Source organism: Abrus precatorius, unplaced genomic scaffold (genome assembly GCF_003935025.1).
Source record: "Abrus precatorius isolate BTA unplaced genomic scaffold, Abrus_2018 Scaffold7, whole genome shotgun sequence".
Taxonomy (NCBI): domain Eukaryota; kingdom Viridiplantae; phylum Streptophyta; class Magnoliopsida; order Fabales; family Fabaceae; genus Abrus; species Abrus precatorius.
In genome coordinates this window covers 468,053-483,701 of record NW_020874417.1, presented here as the reverse complement: position 1 = coordinate 483,701, position 15,649 = coordinate 468,053, and the positions used below count along the sequence as shown (strand labels likewise).

Here is a 15,649-nt window from a genome sequence, read left to right as displayed (position 1 = left end):
ATTCTTCCATCAAATTCGTGATCTTCATTTCAAATGTTGATCGAAGCTTCATTCCTTCCTTTAGCCGGCACTATTAGCATGTTGTGAATAAAATCGCGTTTTTCTAATAAAAGTGAATCCAAAATCGGGTTAAACATGAATTCAAGCACATACTATATATACGGTGTTAGAATTGATTTTATATTCAGCAAGCTTGTAGTGTATTACAGCATATGAGAATTGACAAGAAATATAGTTGCGTTCTCCACTTGCTAGCTGCAGCATAACCGGCACCAAGCTTTTAGAAGGATATAGGTGGGAGTTTGAAAAGGAAATAACTATTTGAATAGGTCCAGAAACCTCAAAATTTACGCTTATCTCCTGTCAAACTTTGGTATAGTTCATCTATTTCCACCTATGAATGTCAACAATGTTGTGAGCATTTCTAATATATATAAACTACTTAAATAGAATGCAATAAGAGTAAGAACAAAAATAAGAGGATATCCCATTACCTGATAATACATGAGCAGTTTGTTTCTTTTCTTCTTAAGTGTTGCAGTCACCAATTCTCTTTCCATGTCAAATGGCTGTGGATCTAATATGACCCCTTTTATATATTCAAAGCCCTTCAGCTAGTTTTACAAAAGACAAATATTAAAGGGGAAACAAGACAATTAGAGAATCATATACTACACCATGGAAACATGGCATCCTTGCTTCATACTCCATAGTTTATTAATCTTCCCAAAAATTATATCTTTAAGCCTTTTCTTTTTCATACCTAAAGCAACAAAGTTATTTTATTGATCATCTAAAACTATATATAGAATATAGTCAAGAGCCGTTACTCAGTTTAGTTCATTATTTCATTGTTCATAGATGTTTACCTTATTTCTCTCAGCAGTGGACTGAAGCTCGGCTAGCACATATTTCTTGAGTTGGTCCAGAGAGCAGAGTTTGGAGAAAGGAGCTATGTGGCCATTTGAATATGCCCACTTATTGGTAATTTCTTCATTTGGAACTACTACTGCGACCAGCATGGACTTGTAGCTATTCCCATAAACCCAGATCTTACAATAAAACATACATAAAATGAATCACAAACTCATCAACACTTCTAAGGACTGAAAAGGGTAAGTATTAACAGCACTTAACTAGTGAAAATACTTACATCTTCAACTATGGGAGTGATTCCATAAATATTTTCAAGATGCTCCAGTGCTATATACTCTCCTTGAGAAAGTTTAACAAGATTCTTCTTCCTGTCAATAATCTTAACAACACCATTAGGCAACATTTCTCCTATGTCCCCTGAGAAAGATACCAGACAATGACACACGATATTAGATCATATAAGGATTCCTAAAATCAGATTAATCTTAAGGCAGGAAATGTCAACTCAACCTGTGTGAAACCATCCATCTCTAATGGCTTCCCTTGTTAACTCTGGATTTTTGTGGTACCCAGTAAAAACAGTTTTCCCTCTCACACATATCTCACCACATGGAGGAGTTCCAAGAGGATCATACCCCATCTCTGGAACCTCCTCTAGCCGTATTTCATTATATATAGATACAGCTCCAACAGTACCAACCATGCACATTTCATCAGGAAAACCGAGAGTAGTTGGTCCACATGTTTCAGTCAAACCTGGATTAACCATATATATTCTGTTATTTCCTAATAGTATTATGTTTTTTATTAATTTTATTTATAAATAGTATAATAAGATTGTTCATTAATCCTTACCATAGCCTTGGCATACAAAGGCACAAGTAGTGACACGCAAGAATTCTTCCACCTCAGGGCTCAAAGCTGCACCTCCGGATATTATTAGTCGAACACGACCACCTAGCCTAGCTTTCACCTAAAATCGAGGAGTCATATGTACAAGAGGTCAATTTTCAAAAATTGAGAAATTGGTCTTTTTTAAAATTAAAAAAATATATAAATACAAGTTCTAAAGATATATTATACTACCTTTCTGAAGGCTAATAGATCCGCTAAACGTGATGCATCTCTCTGTTTATATCCTTTGTTCATCCAACCGAGTTTGCTGTATTTGAAAAAAAAAAGGTGTGAAATTGCAAAACTAAATCCATAATCTCAATTAATGAAAATAATTCAACTTTTTTCCTAAAGCATTGTAGCCAAAAATGGGCTATATGACATTAAAAAAATATGGACCATAGAATTCCAACTTACTAGTTGTAGAGCATGCCAAAAACTTTTCTCCTTATTGGATTGAGATCTTCCACTGCTTTCTTGATGCCTGAAACAAATGTTTTTGAATAAATTATACTGAAATTAAGCAAAAAAACAAACAAACAAACAAAAATCTGTCGTCGCGTAACCTTGCCTTCATACACTTTTTCAAAAACCCTTGGGACACCAGCAAACAATGTTGGCTTTAGCTCCATTAAATCATCCCTCAAAGCGTTCAGATCCTTCATGCACCGATTCCAGAAATAACAAATTTAAAAATCAAAATCAAATAGAATATTCATTAACTATCATGAAGCATCGGACAAGGGAATTGTTGGCACTTCATTTAAGGTTCAATTAACATGCTTGTACTACCTAGCAATTCCAAATTAACAATAGATTCCTTCACGAACGTACCCCATGATAGTACCCAACAGATGCACCCTTACGGAAAAAATACTCCTCAATTGTGCGATCAAGAATATGAGCCAAGGGGAGGAAGGATAAATACACATCATCCCCTGTCATCTATGCAAAATAAAATACATGTCACATAAACTATATAAGAAAAGTGGTACTGTAACATGTATCAGGCATCATATGTACCTTGTCTTCAAATTGTTCCATGAAAAGATCCATTCCTCTTACTAAAGCCACTATGTTTTCATGCGTTAAAACAACACCTTTAGGGTCTCCACTTGTCCCACTTGTATACATTATTGTACATATGTCATTAGCCCGAGGGGGAAAAGTGCTTTTGGGATTTTCTTTTCCCTGAAAGATAATACATTGTTCGTATGAGGATTAATCACAGTAATAGCCTATGAGTAATTTCTCTGCAAAGTCACCATAACTCAAGTCTAGACCCGACACTTCTGATAAAATCTTACAAAAAGTTTCCGCAATCTTGTGATAACATTTATTTCCTAAAAGCTCAAAAAGCAAGCACAGCAGTTCATACGTGTTGTAAGACCTTTACAAAAGAGACAGCTAAAGTAACCAAATTTTACAACATGTACTTTTTTTTTTTAAGTGCAGCATCTAATACCTTAAACACACACTGTGAGTGTAGTAAAGTACCGTGCGTTAGCTTAAATTTTTACTGATTTTATCTTTAAATTTATTAACTTACTTATTTTTTTTGAGTTTGAGTTAGTTGCAGTAAAAGAGAAGTGATATGTTTATTAATTGTTTGGATAAGTACACTGTAGTTTTTAATAGTGTTTTGGATGAGAGGGGAGTACTAGATTATATTATTATGAAATCCTGTAAATGGCTATCACTGGTTAGTAAGAGAAAAACTATTTTGCTAGTGAATCCATACATAGAAATAGAATTATGTTTTTTAATGGTGTTTTAGATGAGAGAGAAGTCCTAAGTTCTATTATTCTGAGATCCTGTAAATGACTATCACTAGTAAGTAAGGGAGAAATTATTTTGCTAACTGATTGGTATTTGAATCCAGGTTACATAGAAATAGAATTATATTTTCTAATAATGTTTTAGATGAGAAAAAAGTACTATATTCTATTATTCTGCGATTCTGAAAATGACTATCACTAGTTAGTAATGGAAAAGCTATTTTACTAGTTGATTGTTATTTGAACCTACGAAATTACATTCATCTTAACTTTGTATCAGTATCTTTTTGCTTTTTATTTTTTAGAGTAAATATTAAATTTTTTATCTATGAATTTTGAGTTTCACTTAAACTCTCTAATAATATATATTTTGCTTATAAAAAAAAGTATCTATAATAAAGAAAACAAACAAGCTGTCACGCTCAATATTTTCTTAAGATTTTTTAATAAGTGAAAATATTAATTTAAATTTTTAGAATTAAGTTTAAATCACTAAGAATAGTAAGAATTTATTAAAAAAAATGTTTTACACTTTTATTATATCTTTAATTCAATGTCGTAAATATTTTTTTTAATAAAAATGACTGATTTTAAATGCTTAAATTGATATAAGATTAACAAAACCCATCTATTAAATGACAATAAATTCCCTTACGGACTAACCAAGTTCAAGAACTCATCCCACGAATATGGCTTAATTCCAAGTGCTACAGCTTTTTCTTTTTCTTCCTCTGTTAATGAAGTGAAGCACACCATGGCTGCATGAAACCATTATCAAATTTTAGTTTTAATTCCCTCTGTCAACTGTAGCACAGCAATATTTAAATTACCTTTTAGTCGCTTAGAGGATTTACAATCAGGATTCAAAAGCTGCAAACAATATATGTACGTATTCGGTCAGAACCTGTAGTTGCGGCTCTGAATCTCTGATATATAAACTCATCTGGAATAGAACATTATTTATCTAATAAACATATCTTATTGGTTACCTCTTTAACCTTCTTATCTTGGACGAAAGCAAAATCTACTTCTGCATGATCTACTATAAAATCTACAGCACCAGGCCCTGCATTAAAAAAAAAAAAGATGCCTTCATATTTGAATGTTTCTTATTATTATTATTATTATTTAGAGAATTTTTTCAAAAAATCGCTCTAACTCGAAAAATGAGCACCATAGCTGTTTACTAAGAAATTAACAAAGTCCAAAGATTGGCTTCGATTTTGATTTTGATTTTTGGGCATGGCTCCTAATCGCAGAAAAAGAAAGATGAGAGAGAGATCTGGGAATAAATTTCAGAACAAACTTACCAAGTGTGTCATAGAGAGGCACACAAACAAAGCTTTGCGCAGAACAAGCCTACACCAATATAAACATGATTATGAATTATGATAGAATAAGTAGAAAAAAACAAGAGAGAAAACATTCAGAACACGGGTTAAAGAAGTGCCAAACCTCCATTGCCACAATCCATTGTGGGCAATTAGATCCATAAATTCCAATTTTAGAGCCCTGTGATAGGATAACCACAATACACATCAAGAAGATTACCTTTGAAGGTTACTAATCCACTCTTTGTAGAAATGATAAGCACTTACAGGTTCGGCACCAGATGCTAGTAAAGCAGAACCAATATTCAGAACTTCATCATAAACTTCCTTGTATGTCTTCCACAAATATGGTCCAAACTGCATATATTTTGGATAAGGCAAATATATTAATGTCTTCCACAAATATGGTCCAATTTATGAACATACCAATTTCTTGACACACATACCAGTTAGTTGCATAATAAAATAAATTTCCATAAGATACCTTTCCTTCGACAATTTTCCGCCATCCCAGCATCCGGTTACGAGGATTATTTTTGACAGACACACTGCAATTATCAGAGAAACATAATCCTAATTAAAAAAAAAAAGCATCATTCATTGATCGAGCACCAAATTTTTTAAACTCTTCCTATACTTACCAGAAAATATCCCAAGTGGTGCTAAAATCAGGATCCATTGGAGGAAAGTCACGTTTGGAAAGGAGGTTACGGTACACTGGACCAATAGATAGCACCCCATTTTGCCCTTCTCCTCCTTCCTCAACCTTCGCTGCAAAAGCCTTCATTTTCCTTTGCCGTGAAACCTGAACAAGGCACAACACAAGAATCACCCACCAAGCACAGAAGAAGAAAAAAAAAGCATTAACTCCCACCAATTTCCATCAACTTGATGCATATTTGTATAGGGGAATTAAATGATCCAAGTACGCGGTCGGTGACAGCAATCAAAAAGTCGTGACTAAAAATCCATTCCAAAAAATTGATTATTATTATTTTCATCATTTGCTTAAAAATAAAGTAGGACTTGTCACATTGAGGCGATCATACATGGTAGCTTTACATGTCCCAAACATTGAAAAAAACATGCTTAGTTCCGAGTCTCCGGGAAGTAACTGAAGGAGAAGGTTAGAGTTGTTTTGTTTGCCCAACACAATAATCATATTTTCACATTAAAGAAACGACCACAGAATATCCAAAAGAGTGAGGGATACGGAAGTGACAAAACGACATAACGGCATCAGAAACATGCCACATATACAGGCTTATACACAGGCACGAACGAATGGCGTGAATAAGTGTACGTACAAAGTGGTGAACTGAGTTTCTGCTTAAAGGGTGTACCTGCACTTGTGTGCAATTCGTATTCAAAGAATGGTTGGATTGGAAAATGAGACATGCGATGTGCTTGGATACTCAAAATTTTATAGCAATAAAGGAGATGCAGTTGTAAATGAGGTAGTTGAAAGTTGATGCAAACAAAATAATGATGAGAACGTCCAATTTCACTCTGTCTTGTTTTCATGTCACCATCCCACGCTCTTAGGTTGTTTGTTTTTACAGTGTTTGTGTTCTTTAACTTCATTCACCTCCATTTTACATTTTTATGAATATATTAAACTGAAGCATCAACATTTTAGTTGTCATTGTCAATTATTGATCTCTTTTTTTAACATTTTAATGGAAATTACTTAATTTACTTTAATAGATAAACAATTGTACTAAACAGACTCGTACTATTAAATAACTTTAATGTTTTTAATATAATAAAGATTTTTTAGTAAAAAATATTTTTATTCCCTCAATTTTTGCTGCTGATACATAAAGATATTGAAGGCAAAAACAAGTTTCTTTCACATCTAGTGTACAGGTGTGCCTCATAAACCTTAAATTAAGAAAATGAGATTAATGACAGAGGTTGATGGCTGATATATACTAGCTCAATATATTACTTTGTTATTTTCATTTTATGGCCTGCTTGTATAAAGCTCATTGAGAATCAATTATTCAAAATATATTCATGTTTATTTCACTGTAATGTAATTTTGAGTTCTTTGTCGTTTATTTTAATTTGAAATAGATTACTGGTAGTACAACGTTAAAGTAAACACAAACAAAAATTGGCAGTTAATCGTCGAGAATGTTGCACAACCATCTCTTAGTCATAGCTTTCCAAAAAATGAATGAATTTAGAAGAATTTTTTATAAAGGATCCATGGTAAAAGGTAAGCTTTACATTCTTCACATGTTATATTATTATATATAAAAAAAAACATTAAATGTTGTTATAAATCATATGTTTTATTGATAAAAAATATTAACATCAGTTTTTAAGATTAATTTTAAATTTTTATTATATAGATTAAAATATAAATATAATCTATATTTGTTTAAGAAAAAATTATTATTTTCATTAATTTATTCTCATAAACCGATGTAAATCCGTTTTAGAATTATTGGAGTCTACCAATACAGTAGAAAAATAGACATTTTAACAGAGGGATTTAGGCCCACAAATTTAGCTTACCTTTTTAAGTATAGTCGCAAGTGACTAGAGTTGAGGGTAGGCGCTGAACCAGTTTCCAAAAACAGATTTTAGAAAAAAAAAATCAAAATAAAGTTTATTTATTAGCTTAGTTTTTAAAATTATTTTTAAGATGAGAAAATAAAAAAATTAAAACACTTTAAAGCTATTCTTATTTTTTTTTTTTTTTTAAGAACTCATCTTAATAAATCAGTTTTTTTTTTTTTGTAACTTTAAAAAAATTATTTTAAAAACAGAAAACAAACAAGTCCTTACACTTGGAAACACGGCAACACCTATGGGCTTTCTGAGTTCCCAGTGGTTCCTATATTTCCTTGTAGTCAACATATATTGCCATATTCTTCAAAATTTTAGGTAAAAAATACTTTGAAACAAACTAAAATGGTTGGACACAAAATATGAGACAAAAGAGTATCTAATAACATATATTAAGACCCTCTTAAGACATTTTTCCCTCTCGTTTGAAGGGAGACAATGATTTTATATTAAAAATTATTTTTCAAGAACATTATAATTTATGATAAAATGTTTATTAATTTGTTTTTTAAAATTGAATTTAATTAATGTATAGTATAATTAATTTCTTTGATGAATACAATTTAAAATCACATCATTTATATTTTAAAATTATTTATTTTATTTTATTTTAAAAAATATTTAAAATATTTAGTATTTTTTACGTTATATTAATAAAATATTGATTTTAATTATTTTATTTTATAAAATAATGTTAAGAACATAAGATTAAGTGAACAAGTTTCATTGTAATTATATAAACTATTTAAAATTTTAAAATATGTTATGTAAGAATTTATCATAGTAATTCTATCGTGATTTTTTTCTTGGAAAAATATATTTAAAATGAAAGATATATTATATCATAATAAATAATACAATATAAATTTTTATTTATTTATTTATTTATTTACCTTTTTCATGTAAGAAATGTGATAGTTATTTAGAAACTTTGAATAATTTTTCTTTTACACGTTATGTTTAATGCATTTTTATATTATAAAATTAATTTCAAAACAGTGTAATAATTAAATATTATATAATTTATTAATTTTAATATATTTTGAAAAATGATCAATAAAAATAAGTTATATTAATTTATATTTTTATTCTTATAAATAAAATCAACCCATCCTATACGTGTAGGAAAGAAAATTAATTTTAATAAAATGCACTTTTTCAACTTAATTTTAAAAAACCAGATTGAATACTATAATGATATATTGTTAGTTGGGTTGAAAAGAAAAAAGATAAATTTTGCAGTATTTTATAAAATGAAAATATATTTTATAATTTTTTATATAATGAAATTAGTGATTTATTTAAGAAATATATAAATATTTTTTAATTTTTAAAATATTTTAAAAAATATACAATATCTTCTTAAATTTAAGAAGTATCGTAATAAAAAAAAATTATTGATTTAGTTGGAAAAAAAAACGAGTATTCGTTCAGTTCATATAATTAAAGTTTAACATTATATCACATCCTGACAACTGTTGCACCACTTCCCTGTTTCAAGTGTCATAAAATATTAATATATAAATTTAAAAAAATAAAGAGCAAATTAATTTAAGTGATAAAATATTATACTTTAATAATAATAATAATAATAATAATAATAATGTATTTGACGAGGTTGAGATGAATAAAAATATATCATGAAAATAAGTATTAAAAATAAAAATATTCTTTACAAGTTATAGGGATGTTGGGGTGCAGGGTATGTTGGGGTTTGTATTTGCAGGGAGCGTTGTAGGGTGAGAGTGATAACATCACAAAATTCATTAATTGGCACTGTGAATTGGCTTCTTCAATTAGTTGCGGTGTGATTGGGTGGACGAATTTACGACCAATGGGTCCATTCCCTACTGTCATTGGATAGCAGTACTGTCAGTAGGTTAATATTAATGCCATATCACCACTTGACATCCATCATTTAAGTACACCCCTTTATCATCTTTTATTATATAACTTATAACAACTTCTTTTTAATAAGTATAATACAATAATTCATGAATAAAATATATTGATTAACCTTTTAAGTAACAATGTTTAAGAGGAATATATTATACTCCCCCCTCTAACAAAATTATTAAAACAATATTAAAGTTATTGTAGTTGTTAGTCGATAATTGTAGTAGTTAGTTGATAACAACAACTTTTAATAAAAAAGTTTATTAACAAAAGATAATATTATATTTATTTAGAGAAAATAAGAAAAAAAATTGTTTAACATCACAATTATGATTAATGATATATATAAGATTGATATAGTTGATGCAATCTAAATTAATTAAATTTAAAATAATTTTCCAGTGATAAATATGACAAAAAAATATATTATTATTATTAAATTTAAACTAAACTCTAACTTTTTGTCTTGGAAAAAGTTTGCATCTAGTATTTTAGTTCTTAAAAAATTAAAAATATTATATTAATATTTGACTTTTATTTTTGTCAGACATTTAAGTCGTTAGACTACACTACTATTAATAGATTGTAACAAAATGCTGACATATTATATTAAGTAAAATGTGTTATTGATTACATGTCAAAAATGATATCGTATGTGGTAATATTATATGTTTTTGTTTCATTTTAGTTCTTAAAATTATAACTCTTCAAGTATTTTTGTTCCTGAGATTGTCATTGACAAGTATTTTAGTCTCTAAAATTATTACTTATAAGTATTTTTAGTAGTTGAGATTACGAGTTGTTGATTAATTTCTATGTAAATATTGCTTCTATATATGTTCTAATTTAAGTTATCACATTAATATACATTTTTTCATTTTCCTTAAACTTTTTTAGTAGTTGAGATTACAAATTGTTGATTAATTTCTATGTAAATATTGTTTCTATATATGTTCTAATTTAAGTCATTACATTAATATACGTGTTTTCATCTTTCTTAAACTTTGATATTGACAGTGTTGTTTATCATTTGATTATGTAAGCTTAAAAATAAAGTGTTGTTTATCATTTGATTATGTAAGCTTAAAAATAATGTGAGACGTAAACATCATTTGGTTACGTAATTAATGATACCTATCATTTAATGTAACACATTAATATTTTATTACTATTTATTAATAGTATCTAAGTTTGAAAACTTAAATGCTGAAGAAAAATTAAAATTAAAGACTTACATGACAATTTTAATTTTTTAAAAAGTAAAATATTTAATACAAATTTTATTGGAGAACAAAACAAGAGTTTAGTCCTAAATTGATTTTTAAACGGCTTTCTTACATTACTCTTTGGCCGATAATAAATGCAAACCCCTCAGTCTAGTTTCGCTTTACCAGACAATACCATTTTCGAATGAAAAGACAATACAATTGGACGTGTTACTAAACTAATTAATTGTTTGTTAATGTGAGAGGTAAATAAAAGTAAAAGAGGGTCTTACCTTCATTCCATTTAGAAATTGGAATTAGAAGCATATATCACGTGTCAAACACCCACGACACGAGTAGGATCATCATGCCCATTGCCCAATCCAATCATTAGAGCAGTCCTAAACCATAACATTTCATTTGTCTTTCTCTTCCCTTATTAATCGGGAATTATTAAAGTGTACGTTGGGTCCATGCTTCAACACAACATCGTCTGAACCAAACGCATTGGAAATTGCACACACTAAACCAAGGTGAAGATTCATATCTCATAAAACAAGCCCAGTCCAAAACATTTACTGGGCCCAGACAAACTATCTTATCTTTCATTATCGGGCCAGCCAATGATCAAAAGCCCGGGAAATGCAATGCAAATTTTGCAATGATCAAAAACCACTCAGTAAACTTGTAGTATACAAGTTATATGCAAGATTATTATAATTCGAATTCTGAGTCTTAAAAATTCTCACATTCTCTTCTGCCTTTCCCAATGACCCCCTAAAAAATGCCACTCTGTTTTGGACTCAGAATCTATTAGCAATATTTCAACTGACATCTTCTCATATGACTTTGAATTATTGCTATTTAGCTATTTGCTAGCTTCTCCGTGGAAAATGCAGGGTTATGCTAAGAAATATTTGGAGAAGATATATGTTAATCTCATCATGGTGAAGCTGAAGCAATAAGAACAGAGAGATGGAACAGTGAATTGATTAAAGTCGCTTTGAATACAGTTGGGTGTGCACGAGCATCATATATTATGCTATAATACCAAGTGTTTTTTTTTTTTTTTTCTTTTATAAAATTAGTGCTATTAATTATAATGGAATAAACAGCACAGCTGAACAATGTTTTAGGCAGACTCGTCTGTTTGAGCAGCATAAACTGCTCTCCACCACCGTGACAAATTGATTAAGAATGGCGTGTACACGAAGTAGCAAGTGAGTGTCCAAGTAACCAGTCCCTGCACGTAGAATTCATTATAATTTGTGTTAGAACTCTCGATGATAAAATATAGCTTTTGGAGGTAGTAAGAGAAATCATCAACAATATCACAAATTAATAAAAGGCTTTAGCGGAAACTGACTATAATAAGAAGTACCTGGCCAAAGATTTCAACGTTCGCTTGAGGATAGTACCAAAGGTTGAAGAACCTGAAAGAAGCAAAAGGGAAGTATAGTATCCATCAAAATGCAGCCATACATACTTCAATTGTCAAATCAAGAGGTAAGATGGGAAAGAGAGAGTGTTTACTTCATTATGGGTATCTCAGCCAATGGGCAACAAAGCCCAACAATGCATGCCAAGGTGAACCCTGACCATGTCCTATCCAATAAAAACCATATAAACTCTGCTGCAGCAAATAATATGTAGGCCTCAATGTTGTCTGCTATACCAGCTTTATAAAGTTCGGCACTCAATTCTATAAACAGCACCAACAATCTAAGACAGGAGAATCTTATATCATAAATCTTATATTATAAACATCATCGCGTGTTGAGAAATGAAAATAAAATAGTAACTTGTAATAGAAATTATAGTATTTAATGTTATTAATATATTTAATTCTGAAATATACTCAATAAAAACTTATCACATATAATTTCTTAACACGTCTTCAAAGCAATAGGTACTTACATCAGCGAGAAAATTGTTTTTACTAAACTTCCCTCTCGAACCTTTTTGAAGACGCTCTCGTCTAGGTAGAGTTGAAGCATACCAACAGAGGAATAGAACAACCCCAGCAAGAAAGGAACCTATGAACATGAATTTAGAGAATAGATGAAAATTGAGTGAATAATAGGGTAAAATGCAAAATCAAGTGTGCAGAAAATTGAAGTTGAAACCAACCCACCCACCCAGATATTTGTGTGGAGTGGGCCTATATCGATGGAGTCTGATTTGTACACGACGAGATTGACCCTTGAATGGAGTCCATCGAGAAGGGGACCCAATTAGAAGCCATTGCCAAAAAGTGTAAGTGAAACCAAAGGGCATGAAGTTATGGGGGTTGTTTGGCTCTGCTGTCTCTGAGCACAGCGAGGCTTAAGCAGACCCAGTTTACGTATTCCATGGAGAGAATAAGTATAACCCTGAATAAAGGAAAAGGAAGATGCAAGCAGGTATTGCATATTATCCAAAACAATAAAGGAGAAGGAATCTACTCTTTCCACTTTCCAGTTTAAGTTTCCTTTGTTCCTGGGAATTATGCTTCTCTATAATATTGAATAAATTTTAACTAATAACTAAAAGTATGCTAAAAAATATATATGTTAACACTCCAAAAACTTATCATGCTCAAGTTTATTATATTATTTAGTTAAAAAAAAAAAGAGCTAAGGTTAACTAATTCAAGTTAAAAATATTTTTGAACCACTACTCTCCACTCTCTGTTTATTGTGCTTGTATTTCCTTGCTATTTCATTGGGTTTATCGTGAGTTGCAGCAAGATTAATAAAATATATATTAATAGTAAATATTCCTTAAAATTTTAAATATATAAATTATAATTGGATTCAAAAATATTTATACAGAAACTTACTAGTTATCCTGAAGGATAAGAGGACATACCTTCCCATGAAAAGTCCATCTATTTAAAATATGATATAGACGCTTGAAGTCTCCAAGGGTAATTTTAGGATTGATTTGAAAGAATTTATAAATAGTTTATAAAAGTATTTTATAACTTTTACAAACTTATTTTCATATACTTATTAATATATCATATCAAAATAAGTTATTTTTAACTTATTCTAATAATTATTATAGTTAAATTTATGATATGAGTTCTATATAAAAAAATCACATTGAATAGCATTTAATTAAATTATATATGTAAATATACGCTTATTCAAATATTTTAATTTTATTAATATGTATTTTTTATACGTGAATTATTTATTTATTTTGGTTTTTACAGTGAAGGGTTTAATTTTTGTGAACAGTACATTAAAGTCAGTCAGGCAGAAGGGGCCTTAAACAAAGCCCATGAATAAAACCCAGCACCCAAAACAAGACACCATGGGTCCAAAAACATGTAGCCCAACTTGGGTCACCGAAGACAAACTCTACTGCATAGAAAACAAAATGACAAATTAAAGAAAGCTCAAAATTTAGTACAATATTATAGGCAATTTTACGTTATTTTTTAATTAAAATTAAATTTTCACTTAGATATTCTGTGTAATAAAAATTAACACACATTATTAAAGTAAAATTTCAATCTTAAATGAAAAATAACACCAAACATTCTTATAATATTATACACAAATTTTATTCTTACAACAAATATTACATAATATCAAAATTTTATTAAACCTTATACTACAACTATTGTATTGTTGGGTTTATTCTATACTCTCTAGTATCTTAACCTAATAGCAATTTGCAAATGAACACTTCCCGGTTTTTCTAACAAAACTCTGTTAAAAAGAATTTAATATTTGAAATTGCCCCCAACAATTTACTATGGTTACTAAACAGGAAAAAAAACTCCAATTGTAAAAAAATAAATTAAAATGCACTATTATGTAATACCAAAATCTCGTAGACCCTCGAGCTATATATATATATATATATATATATATATTTTAAATTAATACATATTTAAAGACATGTAATAAAAAGTTATAAATAATAATTTTTTATTAAAATTTATAAGATTCAATGCATTTTCGTGGAGGTCATAATTCAATGCAAGGGGCAGAGATCAACACAGACCAAAATAAAATTCTATCAACAAATTTTTCAATCCATAATTTTATCATAGAATCAGGAGAATATTTTCTAACAGAAAAAAGATTGATGAACCAAGTATAGCCACACCAATAAAATAAACATCAGAATAACGTTTTCGATGTAACTCTATTAGAATGACATACTAACAAGACCAACTAGTTATTAATTTTGATGTTACATTAAATAAAAGTATGGTTTTAAAACATTAAGATTTTAAAGATGGCTTGGGGTGGGCATTATGTCTAAACTCTGATCTTCTACGGATGAAGGGGGGAACATGCATGTGTTTGTGACCGACACACACAAATACATGATTTCATTATTAATAAAGTTACAAGGGTGGCTGAGTGGAATGTCGATCGTTTTGCACATTTTATTTTACAAATAAGTGAAGTCTGAAATCTCCATTTGCAGGCCTCCAAAGTTATTTTAAACAATATTACACAGTAATAAAAAGTTCAAATAAACTGACGCCACACACAAAAGTTGTTGTTAGCTGCTCTTGACTCGATTCAATTTGGCACTAGACTCCACTCAACAAGACACAACAGAAAACCTCCAACACTTGACTCATTTTTTGTACACAAACTTCTCTTTTTAACCCAAACGACAGAATCTATGGTTTTCTTTCTCATTGTCATATTCCAAGCTAACCTTTCATATATCACATTTGTCTCTTAATTTGATCTTTTGCTGTCAATTCCATGTTGTCTTGTATTGCCCTTGTATACTCTCCTTGCAGGCGCATGTATAATAAAAAAGTAATATTTTTACATGCATTTAAAATATGCATATAGAGTACTGGAATTACTTTTCACACGACAGGGGACAAATCACTCGAACTGTGAAAACGCATACCATTGAATTTTATTTATTTTATAAGACTCAACTTTAGTTCCCTTAAATTTCTTGTTTTGCTCTCTAAAGTTTTTATTCTCATTCTGTTTATAAAATATTATTATATACGTGGACAACTTTACTGTATAATGTTTTACTATTTCTCTTCAACCATAGGCATCTATCAACAATTTTAATATATTTGCAGAGACAGTAGTTGTCCATAAGCAACTGT

At 29.6% G+C, this 15,649-nt stretch overlaps 2 protein-coding genes across 3 annotated transcripts; both read right to left on the bottom strand.

The window, feature by feature from the left end:
- Nucleotides 1-169: 169 nt before the first annotated feature.
- On the bottom strand, nt 170-6,370 carry LOC113872056 (long chain acyl-CoA synthetase 1-like). Of its 2 annotated transcripts, none has more exons than XM_027509276.1 (20): nt 6,223-6,370; nt 5,521-5,684; nt 5,364-5,427; nt 5,147-5,236; nt 5,004-5,060; nt 4,859-4,907; nt 4,538-4,614; nt 4,379-4,418; nt 4,212-4,306; nt 2,794-2,961; nt 2,605-2,715; nt 2,342-2,429; nt 2,188-2,254; nt 1,963-2,038; nt 1,732-1,849; nt 1,387-1,632; nt 1,154-1,293; nt 870-1,052; nt 495-614; nt 170-394 (listed from the first exon to the last, which is right to left on the bottom strand). In XM_027509276.1, exons 2-20 carry the CDS (start codon nt 5,664-5,666, stop codon nt 341-343), a joined length of 1,989 nt encoding a protein of 662 aa, XP_027365077.1. In that variant the 5' UTR covers nt 5,667-5,684; nt 6,223-6,370; the 3' UTR covers nt 170-340. The 2 variants fall into 2 exon arrangements, with proteins under 2 accessions (XP_027365077.1, XP_027365078.1); XM_027509277.1 differs by having other exon boundaries at nt 6,187-6,272.
- A 5,276-nt stretch (nt 6,371-11,646) lies between these two features.
- LOC113873318 lies at nt 11,647-13,040 on the bottom strand. The gene is given in 5 exon segments (XM_027511382.1): nt 11,647-11,803; nt 11,942-11,993; nt 12,094-12,282; nt 12,478-12,596; nt 12,699-13,040. Coding segments are annotated over 5 exon segments (744 nt in total). The 5' UTR covers nt 12,972-13,040; the 3' UTR covers nt 11,647-11,692.
- Between the last annotated feature and the right edge of the window lie 2,609 nt (nt 13,041-15,649).